The 12,192-nt window shown below is 38.5% G+C and overlaps 2 protein-coding genes across 6 annotated transcripts in view; one reads left to right on the plus strand and one right to left on the minus strand.

Annotated features, from left to right (window-relative positions):
• The window catches only part of AP2A2 (adaptor related protein complex 2 subunit alpha 2), a 47,930-nt gene extending 40,261 nt beyond the window's left edge, over window positions 1-7,669 (plus strand). For 2 of the 5 annotated variants that reach the window (XM_061380221.1, XM_061380223.1), the window contains exons 15-23: window positions 85-248; window positions 1,953-2,030; window positions 2,918-3,000; window positions 3,775-3,864; window positions 4,644-4,767; window positions 5,550-5,666; window positions 5,858-5,927; window positions 6,566-6,700; window positions 7,517-7,669. In XM_061380221.1, coding sequence (XP_061236205.1) covers window positions 85-248; window positions 1,953-2,030; window positions 2,918-3,000; window positions 3,775-3,864; window positions 4,644-4,767; window positions 5,550-5,666; window positions 5,858-5,927; window positions 6,566-6,700; window positions 7,517-7,594 — 939 coding nt within the window. In that variant the 3' untranslated portion in view covers window positions 7,595-7,669. Of the gene's footprint in view, window positions 1-84; window positions 249-1,952; window positions 2,031-2,917; window positions 3,001-3,774; window positions 3,865-4,633; window positions 4,768-5,549; window positions 5,667-5,857; window positions 5,928-6,565; window positions 6,701-7,516 lie in introns of all 5 variants that reach the window. The other 3 variants (XM_061380224.1, XM_061380225.1, XM_061380222.1) reach the window with 2 other exon arrangements.
• Window positions 7,670-11,480: 3,811 nt separating this feature from the next.
• MUC6 (mucin 6, oligomeric mucus/gel-forming) overlaps window positions 11,481-12,192 on the minus strand; it is a 69,216-nt gene continuing 68,504 nt past the window's right edge. The window contains exon 43 of the mRNA XM_061380416.1: window positions 11,481-11,700. Within this exon, the coding sequence (XP_061236400.1) occupies window positions 11,523-11,700 (178 nt within the window). The 3' untranslated portion in view covers window positions 11,481-11,522. The remainder of the gene's footprint in view (window positions 11,701-12,192) is intronic.

Consider the following 12,192-nt stretch of genomic DNA (forward strand, 5'->3'; position numbering starts at 1 on the left):
CCATAGCGTAGTTGTCTGTGCAAGAGAGCTTTGTTTCAGTTTTTTCTCTAGTGTTAACACTAATAAGTGTATTGTCCTCCCTAGTCTACTCCTTCTCCATCTGCGGATCTGCTGGGTCTGGGTGCTGCCCCTCTCACCAATTCAGCTCCCCCACCGTCCTCTAGTGGCAGCCTGCTGGTGGATGTATTTTCAGATTCAGCTTCTGCAGTTGCACCTCTTGCTCCTGGTTCTGATGACAACTTTGCGAGGTAATTAAGTCACCCTGTAAGGAACCTGCAGAAGAATCTAAAACAGGATTAGAGACAAAATACATGCAATAACTTTTGGTTTTGTTTCAGCTCATTGAATGCATTCCAGGGTGGTAGTTGTGCAGCAGGAGAGGTGTTCTTGAACTCTGTGATGGTTGTGTTATCTTTGTTGAATACCTTTGCTCATGGAAAAACTGAGTCTGTAGTAATCTGAGGATACTGGGCACACAGTATTGCCTAGTTTTCATGCTGATTTATTTACTTTTTTTCTTTGTAAAACCAAGTTGCTTGTGCGTTTCAGGATGTCTTGGACTGGGTGGTTAGCTTGCCTGATAAGAATATGTTTATTCTTATCTTATTTCCATGAAGTGTTCTTGTGCCTTGTGTGTCTTCTGGAACAGCGAAATGGATTATATCCAGAGATAACTGGTTCTCAGAATTTCAAAATCTATTTAAATTGGCTTTCTACTGTCTGACACACAGACAGCATAAAAAGGGGACAAAAACACAAGCGCTTTTTTAAGGGGATTTTGATACAAGTATCCAATTACATTACTAAGTATAATGTAGATTCAGTATGTTATATTAAAAGCCACCATGGCTACACTCAAATGTTATTTGGCTAAAATTTTGGAAATAATACAAGATTGAAGTGTCTTTAAAAAGCTTTTAAAAGCTTTAAAAACCTTAGAGGCCAAAGAATTTCTGTTGTCCACGACCAGATTTTGAATGATGGCATGATAAAATTGTAATGAATCTTAATAGTAAAGGCATAATTAGTGCCTGGATCATTGAGATTTTCATGAAAAAATTATAGTAGGCAATGTATTGTTGCAAGTTTGCAGTGATAAAGACTTGATCCTGAGTTTCTCTTGAAATAATCATGGTATCTAAGACCAAAACTTTAAGAAGCTACAGAAGCTTGTTAAAGCTTTTTTTTTTTTATTTAAAGAGCTAAAAAAAAAATAAATCGCCAAACCCAATACTAGTAGATTCATAAGCAAAAGTCCAAAGTTACCTAAAAAGAGTTTTCTCTTTCTGCAGAAGAAAGTATAGCATTGCCCAACCCCTTGGTCTGTCTGTAGATGATGAAATGCTTCTCTAATGATACTGAGAAGTTGCCTTTTACAGTTTCCTGCCTCTTTTTAGTGCTGTTGTCACTTTTGTTTCTAATCTGTTACTTGGGTAAGTCATTCTCTGTGTGCCTGTATATTCTTGCCTACTCTTGTGTGTTTTTGAGAACTGGTTGCACAGCTGTAGTTAAAGTGCCACTAAGGTTGATGAGGCCTCTGCTTCAAAGCACACATTTTGTGGTAGCTAGTATACATCTACATTTATGGATTTGAACTAATTTTTTTTTGCTGTCGCAATTAAATTCCTAAAAGGATTTGGTTCTTTAAGAGGTATAAATTAAGCTGTTGAACATCTTCAGCTGTTTCTCGTCTTTGGGAAGAATTGCTGGTTCCTAGCACAATCAGGGAGGGGTGGGGTGGGGGAAGGAAGTGGGGGAAGACATTACCTAATGCCTAAAACCTTTCTAGGTGAACTGAGCTAGGGCAGCTAATAAATTTTTTCATGCATTAAACTCAGCAGTGCCGTTTTTGAGGAAGGAGGTAAAAGAAATAACTAAGCACTAAGCTGTCTTTACTAACTCCTGCTGTCTCTGTCGCTACTGCCTTTCTTCCTTTGTGCTGCCTGAACTAGCCCTGACCTGGCTTCATCTGAGGTAGTTTCTGAGGAACCAGCTGATACTGTGCATGATGCTGATGAGCTTTTTCACAAGTAAGCAATACTAAAACCTTGCAAGGCTGGGCAACTTCAAGAATATAGTTATAAAGCAAAACTATATTGTGCATTAACTTAATACCAGCAAAACTAGAGAAACGTACTGTCCGACTTGTAACTGGAACACCTCTGTAGGTGCTGTGGATTTTATGGCAAGCTCATGAATACACTGCCTTTACGATTCAGTGCTGTCACACACTGCTCTAAAATAAGGCAGTGACAGTTGTGTATTAAGTTTTGCAACTCTTCACAAAGAAAAACATAGAAGAGTAAATTGTCAAAAGTACTGATAATTTGTGAGTATGTTTTAAGTGCCTTGTATGCAAAGGGCTAATATTTGCTGATCACCTCTTCTACTTTCAAGTGAAGGGTGACAGAAAGGACAGAAACCACTGCAAAATGGGCTTCCTCTCTCAGAATGGAAAAAATACAGCTCTCAGTTGACTTACATGAGACAGAACTGGTGGAACAAGAGATTCTTTTTTCTTTCAGGTTTAAACAGTCAAAGCTTCAAACTTTTCAATTCAGCACCGACCCTAATGAGTTTCGGAAGTTGTCAAGAATATGAATAAGAAAAACCCTAGTCTGTTGCCTGGTCCTTTAGAGTCTGTGTGTGTGTGAATAGAGCATACTGTGGCTTCCTTCATAGTTTCTTAGACATCTTATCGAATAATAATTTCAGTTCTTTTAGTGTCTTGCAAGTGGTGGTTTTGGTTATAAAATTGTCTTTTCTAACTCTGCAGTTTTCTGCAAAGGCCTCTCACAGACTGGTGTATTCTAGGTTAACCACAATCTTCATCCTCTATGTAAACCCTGAATTTTGTGGTTCTAAATATTGCTTAATATGGCTCAATTTAAAACAAGTTTTCCCTCTCTTCCCCTAGGTTTGTGTGTAAAAATAATGGAGTCTTATTTGAAAATCAGTTGCTACAGATTGGATTGAAATCTGAATTTCGACAGAACCTGGGTGAGATCTTTCAGGCCAACTGGTTAGCTGTCTTGTGTTATCAACCCCACTGCCAGCATGATATTGCAAATAGGACTTACTTTTCAGCTACTGGAGAGGGAAATATGGTCTCAGGCCTAGCCTGTTGTAGGATCTTCACTGTTTGCATGTCCCTGGCTCCTTTGTGGGGTTTTGTCATGTTAAACTTTTTGGCTGTTTTGGAAGCTGAGGTGAAGTGGGAGTGATAAGTGGTGCTGCAAGCCCCAGCTCTTGCTGCCTTGTTGTAAGGTTGTGGTACAGCCGGGGTGAAAGAACTATTCTCAATTTTTTTATCTTACAGTATAGCTTGTTGTAGTAGTATATACACAATATGTCTCATACATATATATCAAAATATATTAATCCACAAAATATTAAAAATATTTAGGAAAGAGCTGGGAATCAAAAACAGGTCAGCACTATGATTGCTTGCTTCTCCTCTTTTGCTTCGCTTTTGGTGCCATAAAAACTTCTTTATATAAAAAGTAATGTTTTCTGGCAACTGAAAGAATTCCACTCATTATTTACCTGCGTGTGTAACAGCTGCTGTGGGAGAGGTCTCGTGGCTTCTTTTAATCTGTTACTGCTTTTTTAATTGAATGTCGTGGTAAGGTTAAGCCATGTAAACTATGCTTTGTCTTTAAAAGTTTTTGAAAAAACATTGAAAGATCATGTATTAGATGTTTAAAGCACAGGTAGTTCAACATGATTACATGTGACATACTTAAAAATTTTGGTGTCTTTTATTCTTTCTAGGACGTATGTTCATATTCTATGGTAATAAGACATCAACACAGTTCTTGAATTTTACTCCAACAGTAATCTGCTCAGATGACCTACAGTCAAATATCCTTAAATACAGTACCATGTGTTTGTTCTTATTTGGGTTTTGTGTTTTATGCTGCACAGAGTTGTAATAAAAGCTGCTGGATGAAGGCGTGGTGTCCTTGAATATGGAGAAATGAGAAACTTACTGATAACTTTCTAGAATTTTTGAGCAAAGATAGAAGATTTTCTCCTTAAAGCTCTGGTTACAAACACAAATTTAACTGTTGAAATAAGGAGAAATTAGGCTTAATAAGTATGTAATGTAACCCAGTAGCTTTCTCCACTGTCGTCAAGTGGCAGGAGTGTAGATGTGGAGTCCTTTAAAGTCCTGCATTAGCAGGTAACTTCAGACTTGAGACAGAGTATATGTACACAAAGATGATGATCATACTTTAAAATAAGCTCTCAATTTACAAGTCATCCTTAATGCTTGGTATTGCAGATTTAGATTTTCTGGGAGACTGTGTAATCAAGCTTGTTAGACACAAAGCATCACTGTAATGGTCACATAGAAATCAGATAGTCCACTGTTTTTTCCGTGAAGTCTGTGCCTTCATACCTTTTTGAAGTCATCTTTCTTTGATAATATCCAAATAACTGAGAATTGTGGGGATTACTGCTTCTAGGTGTGTCAGTATGAAAACTAAACACACCAGAACTTTTTTGCTGTACAAAAATTGAGGTTTGAATATTCAGTAACATATAGAGAAACTAATTCCTCATATGGCTTATTGAGGATTTCTTGGGGTTTTCTTAAGTTATCAATTCATTGCTGAGTTTCCTTAACCATTTCTTATGCCTGAATCTTCAGACAAAACCTGTTGACCCCACAGTGGATGGAGGTGCACAGGTTCAACAGGTTGTGAACATCGAGTGTGTGTCAGACTTCATGGAAGCTCCAATCCTGAACATTCAATTCAGGTAAAACATGGGATTCTAATGCTAGTGAACTTAATTAGATGGAAGAGGTTAAATTGGTCCTTGTCCTCTGGCTGACGTGTAGAATATGGCCACCTAAAGTTGTCTTGGGTAGATGCTGTACTTGAAAAATTGATTTAACTAAGCTTTAAGCTACAAGGGAAATTAGGGAATCTACTTGGAACAATGTGGTTTAAAAAAAACCCTCAGGAAGTAGCAACTGGTAACATGTCTCCATGACTTCTCCTTCCACTATCTGTATAAAACAGCAGTCTTCCTGTTTGCTTAAGAAATCTTGACAGGAATATATGCACTAACTTCTCCCTTCTGGAAACCAAGAATGCTTCTGCAAACAACTTGGACTGGAAATGCATGCAGCCAAAAATAGAATCTTAGGACCACTAAACATCAGTCTTTGGGAAATCCTGATTTCTGGGCAATGTTCTGTTATTCTACTCTAAACTGATTCTTACTGGTATGTTTTCACAGGGATATATTTTCAGTCCTTTAGATGCTATCTAGAAGGATAACAACCTATGCTGAGACAGAGATCCTTATTAGAAGTTCTGCCAGTTCACTTTCACATGTCATCTAAGCAGAGCATATTTATTCGGCAGTGGATTAAAACTGTATCTGAGAGATAATGTTATCTGTAGCTGATGGATTTTAATGATAAACAATTGCACCTTCACCTTAGTGTTTATCCTCAATTGCTTGGTTCATTTAGGCTGAGAGACTGCTGGCACTGTGTTGCATACACCATGTTCTCTCTATTCCCAATTCAGGTATGGTGGAACATTTCAAAACCTTTCAGTAAAATTACCCATCACCCTGAATAAATTTTTCCAGCCGACAGAGATGTCATCTCAAGACTTTTTTCAGCGTTGGAAGCAACTGAGCAAGTAAGATATTGTCTGTACTTGGGCTTGGGGCTCTTGTGAGCCAAGGGGAAAAAAGGCTATACTGGAACTGCAGCTCATACACTGCACCATCCCATACATAATCCTGTGAGTTATAAACTCTTCCAGTATAATTAGTTGCTATTGAACAATGCTCTGTGTAATACATGTATTTATTTTGACTTGTCTTGCAGTCCAAAACAAGAAGTACAGAATATCTTTAAAGCAAAACACCCGATGGATGCAGAGATCACAAAAGCTAAGGTTGGTGGCAGTGTGGTATTTTCAATTTGCAGCATAAGGGTAGTGGCATAAGCAAACTTTGTTCATCTTGGTTTGTACAGCAATTGGATTATCCTGTTCAAGTTTAAGTCCATGTTGTGTTACAGTTGTTTGGCAGTGCTAGGTTGAATGGACTGTATCTTGGCTTGAATTAAATACATAGTTTTCAGTAGCAGCTGGAAACTTGAAGCTATTTAGGAAAACACAAATTCATAAAAACCCAGTTGGAAAATACTTCAAGCTTTAGTTTATACTACAGTTAGTAGTTAGAAAATAAAACAAGTCACATCTTATGGAACTGGCTGCTTTAGTCAAAACAGAAGTGATTAGTGTAAAACTGGAATGGCTTTATCAAAAAAAGGAGAGACTTGCATTGAATTTAAATTATTTCTCAGTTTTTCCAAGAACCCTGTTTTGGGAACAGTTCATTCTGAGGGTCACTTTGTCACTTCAAAAACTTCTAAAAGAAATGTTACTGGATAATTCTATAGTGTCTTAAACACTTCAAGTAAAAATTATCCACCTACTTGTTTTGCTAGTTGGTGGTGGCTGTGCTTGGGTAGATTTGAAATTGGTGTCCCACTGTTCCATCCTCTAAATCTGCTGTGTTTCTTTCATAGATTATTGGCTTTGGATCAGCCCTCCTTGAGGAGGTAGATCCAAATCCTGCAAACTTTGTGGGTGCTGGTATCATACACACAAAAACTACTCAGATTGGATGCTTGCTGCGCCTTGAACCCAACCTCCAGGCACAGGTATCTGTTTAAGTGTCTACAGTTAAATACAAGATCTTGTTTGAACTAAATATCTGCATTATCTAGAACTCTAGTGTTTACTTAAATCATTGCAATAGCTAATGGGGACTGCAGACTCCAACAAGAAATGAAATTATAGCAACTGGTCCTGGCCCGGTTTGTTAAGCTGCTTATTCATAGCGGTTCTCTTCGGTATTGGAAGAGATGACTGTGTTATTCCAGACTGTTTGTGGAGTCTTCTCTTGAAGGCTGGAAACATTTTCTGTTTCTGTATTGTGCACCTTGGACAATTAAGTGTAATTCCCTTTGCCATTTTAAATTAATAGAAGAATGATTGTTAAAAGATTAAACATAACAAATGAATGCAATGTTAAGAATACTTTTCATCAAGCATTTTTGTAAAGGTTTTATTGAAGTTAACTGAGGGTTGAAAAGTTTTGGATTGTAAGTCTTGAGTGATGAGTCTCCTGTTTCTTGAGATGTGGTGGTAGATTATTCATTCAGGCGTTCCCTACGACATTTATTCCTCTTAAAGAACAATTTTGGATAACACCTTGCTCTTAAAGCCTAAAAATGCTGGAACAGTGGTGCAAACCCTCTCAACAAGGGTTTGGAGACATATTCCATCCTATGATTTGAGAAAGCAGTACTACTCAGTGGCTGGCTGCTTTTGAGTGTTTTAACTTGAGGTCTTTTTCCTACCAAATCTAAAAAAACCACAGAAGATGTAACTGGTAGCTTTTGCTAGTTGACTGTGCACTCATTTAATGCCAAACTGTGTTTAAAAACTAAATAATATTGTGGTTTTTTTTTCAGATGTATAGGCTCACACTACGAACAAGTAAAGAAGCTGTATCTCAGAGATTATGTGAATTGCTGTCAGAACAGTTTTAATATTAACCATGTCAGTTTGGTTTTCTTCCATTTATATCACTGTCATCATACTGCAAATAAATGTCTTGTACATCACTGTCTTGAGTACTGCACTGTTAACCATTATCAGCTCCCTGCCTTATTAGGACTTGCCCCTTGTTTGAAATTAAGACTATAAAATGTACAGTACAGGGAAGTGACTTTCCACATTAAAAATGGCTTTTAGTGCGTTACACAAAGGGTGTGTGGGCTCTCTTATGCTCCTTTTTTCTTTGCAGAGGTCCAATTTTTAAACTCAGTAAAGGGAAATTTATTTAGGTGTAGTAACCAAGGATTTCAACTGGAAAGGGCTAGTAACGTTCTGCCTTGAGGAGCACCGGCTAAAGCACTCAGCTCTGAACTGAAAGAAACGAATGTAATGCTGCTCAGTAATGTTAATTTGGATGTTAATGTAGAGTCAAACTTTATAAAGTGGAACATTGCCACAAGTCTTGTACTGGTTGGAAGGGCATGTGCGTTTGAATCTGATTCAAGTGAACATTTATGTTGAGTGTCACCAATCTTCGTGTTTGAAAAATGCCACAGGACCAGAGTCTTAATCTTGTAATCCTTCACATCTAAGTGTTTTGTGATCTCTGGAAAGTGGATTGAACACAAAAGCTATTCTTAATCCTTCTGCTTATCTCAGTGAGGTGAACTGCTCTGGTAGATGGTGAACGGGTACACACGTATTCATGGTTAGTCAAAGTAAGGTTAAATATTCTCTTCTGTGTTTTTTGTTTCCCATCAGACTTAGTAAGTAGTAGTCCTAACGATACAATATAACTAACTCTACAGGATCTGATACTGTATAAAAGGAGAAGTGGGAAGAAGTGGGCCCCTGAAAGGCTGTGAGGCATGCACTGTTTTAGATGAAAATGTAATTTTAAACAGTGTTTTTCTCCAATATACAGTAATGCTAAAACTCAAGAGGTTGAATAACTGGTATTTGAACAGTTTCCTGTCTGTCAGTGGTGGTAAAAATACCCAGCATGGTGTAGAAGACTGAGCATGCTGAAGGCCCAAAATGGTCAGCTTGTATAGTGTTTTTTACAATCAAAGCCTTCGTAATGTGTTCCACATCAGCAAACTCTGCAGCCTCTGCAGAACTAATTGGGCATAACTTTGACTCACACTGTTCAAGCATTAAAGTGCCCCAAAGGCTGCTCAAACTGAGCAGGCAAGGTAGCACAGTTAGAAACTGGGGGTTACTTGCCAGTGAGTGCTTCAAGTCGCAGTGAATGAATTCAGCTGCTGCTGACTACAGGAGACTTGAACCTCAGATCAAGATGTTCTCACGGTTATTTCAGAGAAGTTTGGGACTGATGTCTCAGCACATGTAGCCAAGTATGTCCATGAAATTAAGAGTGGTAGCAATGAGGCTCTTGTCATGCTGCTCAGTGCACAGCAGGGGACAGGATTCTGTTTGGGTGTGCCTTGCTTTTTACTTCAGTGGTTGCAGCTGAATGATGGAAGTGGGTGATTACAATTTGGTTTGGTTGAAGGCTAGTGGTGGTACTTGAGTGCAAGTGAAAAAAGAGGAGCAAAGGTTTGGATGTGGGGTGTGGATTTTGGGAGATATTTTGGGGTGTTTTTTTTTTCAGAAGTTACTGGTAGCTGTGGCTGTTGTGACTAGAAATCTGGCTAGAGACCTGGTCTCTCTGCAGAAGTTCTCTTGAGGCACTTTTGTGGCCTTTCAGTGGCTAATCAGGACTCTTGGATCGCAAATATTCCTTGAAAATCTTCATGAGCAGTTCCTGCAGTAAGGTCGGGCAGTTTGCAAAATATGAGTGGACTATCTTATGTTGTGTCTTGTTCCTACCATACGTCTCTTCATTAGTCCTGTTACCTTAACCATGCTGTTGACTGCTGCATTAAACATCTGATGTGCTGAACTAAAGGGAGTCTTAGCAAAGACAGGGGAGCAGCTTCTATTTCATTTTTCTCACATCCTGTTGTGTATCTGTCCCCCTGAAAACAGTGTATGCCCTCATTAAAGGATACCTTGAGACACTGCGCTACTTCAGTTCACTGTGCTTTGGTTCGAGCTGTGCTAAAATGTGCATTTAAAATGTGGGAAGGAGGGGGGGGTAAGGGAAAGTGTATTTTTCAGTGGTGACTGTGTTAAGCTTACAGTTGTTCACACATTGTATTAAATGTCAGCTCAATGAAGCCGTGAGCAGAAAAGTGAACAAATAAAGACAAATACTTGATTTTTTTTCTTTGTGAATGATGGTTAACTTACCAAAGTGATGTATCCTGTCAAGCAGACAAAGTAATTTCTGCAGTAAACAGTGTTATTGTTTTTAAGTACAGTATTTTCAGGCATTGACATATGAAAATAACTGAATAGCAAAACAGGTAGCATATGTTCATTCTTGACCTACACTCCAGTATGTAACATTAATGGTGATTGTCTTATTTGTATAAAACAAAGTTCTGTCAAATTAAGTGGAGAATTTTCATATAGAAGACTATATATTAGACTATATTCATCAGAAGAACGTATTAAGATTAAATAAATGATTAGAACAGTAATCAAACTGGCCTTTTTTTTTTTTTTTTTTTTTTTTCTGTCTGGGGGCATGGAAGTGTAAAGAATACTTGCATTGAATGGTTGTTGGGGAACAACAAATGATACGTAATGGTAAATTACTTTCTGCGAACCACTGGTGCGTTGTGTTCAGTTGAGTCTTTCCCAGCCTACAGATCTCTGCTCCCCCAGGGAGGTTGTTTATGGCTTTTTGTGTGTGTAGGGTGGGAAGAACCCACAGCGAAACCAAACAACAAAGTAACCTTGATGTGAAATGATTTACAGTGTTTAACAACAGTAAGTATATTAAGAATAGAAGCTGTAATAAACTGGTGCAGCAGTGGGGTATGGTTGAGGTGAAGAAGTGCACACCAGTATTAAAGGCAGGACTTGTAAAAAATGTTGACGCTGTAAAAGGTAATCTGAGGTGCTAAATAACCTCACTCAAGCTTTAAGTGTATGCAGCAGATTCCTAGTAGTTCTCCAAAACTTGCTAAAAGAAGAAAAGCTACCTGGGTACTACAAGCTTTTGTGCATTCATATAACTTCATCTTAACTGAATTGCAAACAAAGTAGTAAAGAGTACTAGCAGCAAGTAGAAATCACTTCTGAGTGAACTACCTGTGTCCTGTTAAGGCACATGGTCTTTGATTCCTTGGAGGAAAATGCCCTGCAGATCTCTGCTTTGTCCAAAATCCACTATGTCTGTTAATGATGTTTCTAAAAATGTCCCACCACACTACATTAGAAACCTCAAAGTTACATTTCCGTTCAAGTAGCACCTTGCTTTCTTACAGCAGCTGGGTAGGGATTACAAGCACAAGTGCTGTGTCCACTCAAAGGACAAGGAACATACTACCTCAGTGGTCTCCCAGTGATGCAATGGGCCATTACACAGGCCCTCATTCAACTGTAGTGAACCTACTAGACTATTTTCTGTTAAAATAATTGGTCAAATAATGAGGTAGGTTTGCAAATTCAATTCCTTCTACTTTATTTGAAAGTCGAATTTTTGTTACTGCACTATGCGTAGGCCAGTTTTTAGCCTCTGGTTAAATATTGCCCTCAGCAAGGCCAAACTGTCCCTGCCATGGTATTCTCTCCCAATACCCACCCTGCCCATGCTTTTTTCCCTCCCCTTCACACCCCCTGAATCCCTTCCTGATAAGGAATAGTTTATCAGTTAAGTTCATTGATGCTCCAGGGGCTTGTTCAGGGTGCCTCACTGCAAGGCTGTCCTGTATAATCAATACAAGGGAACTCCAGCAGTGAGCAGTCACTGTAGAAGTAGTAAATCATGATCAGTGTTTAAAAAAAAAAAAACAAACAAACAAAAACCCAACCAAAAAAGGTGTCTGAAGCCATCTGGAGCTCTGGCTAGTGTATGCAACTGTCCAAGTCACAAACACAGCCACTAAATATAATTACTTCTCTCATGAGCCTTTTTCCAGGGTTATCTGGGTCTTGGCATGGCAGTTGAAGTTCCTTCTTAAGAAGCTGAAGTGGCCTACAGCAGCCACATGCCGTGTTGACCACCATCTCCTCAACATTCAACCTGTTTGGAAGAGAACATCAGGATTTGTATGCAGCATTGCAGGCTTACAGCTTTTCAAGTATTTGAATGTTATTTTTCTCATGGTAGAATGTTCAGAGGAGAGAGCACAACCTTAAGAGTCAGGTTCTGCCAACTACAAGATTAAAACCCTGCAGCAGCTGACTGGTCTTGGTTCTCACAATGAATACTGTAAGTTCAGGTGTGCTGAGCTTCTGCCTTCCTGACTTACTTTTTGAGAATGGACTTTCAAAAGCTTTAGAGCTATTATTCCTCAGACCTCACTGGAAAACTCATAGCATTTGATTTCCCCATTCTTCTTTTGCACTTCAGAAAATCATGAAGTATATTGGAATTCTTTTAAGATGTGTGCACTTCGAGCTTGTGAAAGGCCTCTGGCATATGATAACAGATGCTAAATGGAAAAATATTTTTCTTAAAATCTCTCTAAAGGAGAGAAGTCTCCTTGGTTTCAATTAAAAGCTTTTTAACCAT

The sequence above is a fragment of the Neopsephotus bourkii genome, unplaced genomic scaffold, assembly GCF_033783945.1.
Source record: "Neopsephotus bourkii isolate Nb327-2 ecotype Australia unplaced genomic scaffold, CSIRO-AGI_Nbou_v1 NB_1792, whole genome shotgun sequence".
Lineage (NCBI taxonomy): Eukaryota > Metazoa > Chordata > Aves > Psittaciformes > Psittacidae > Neopsephotus > Neopsephotus bourkii.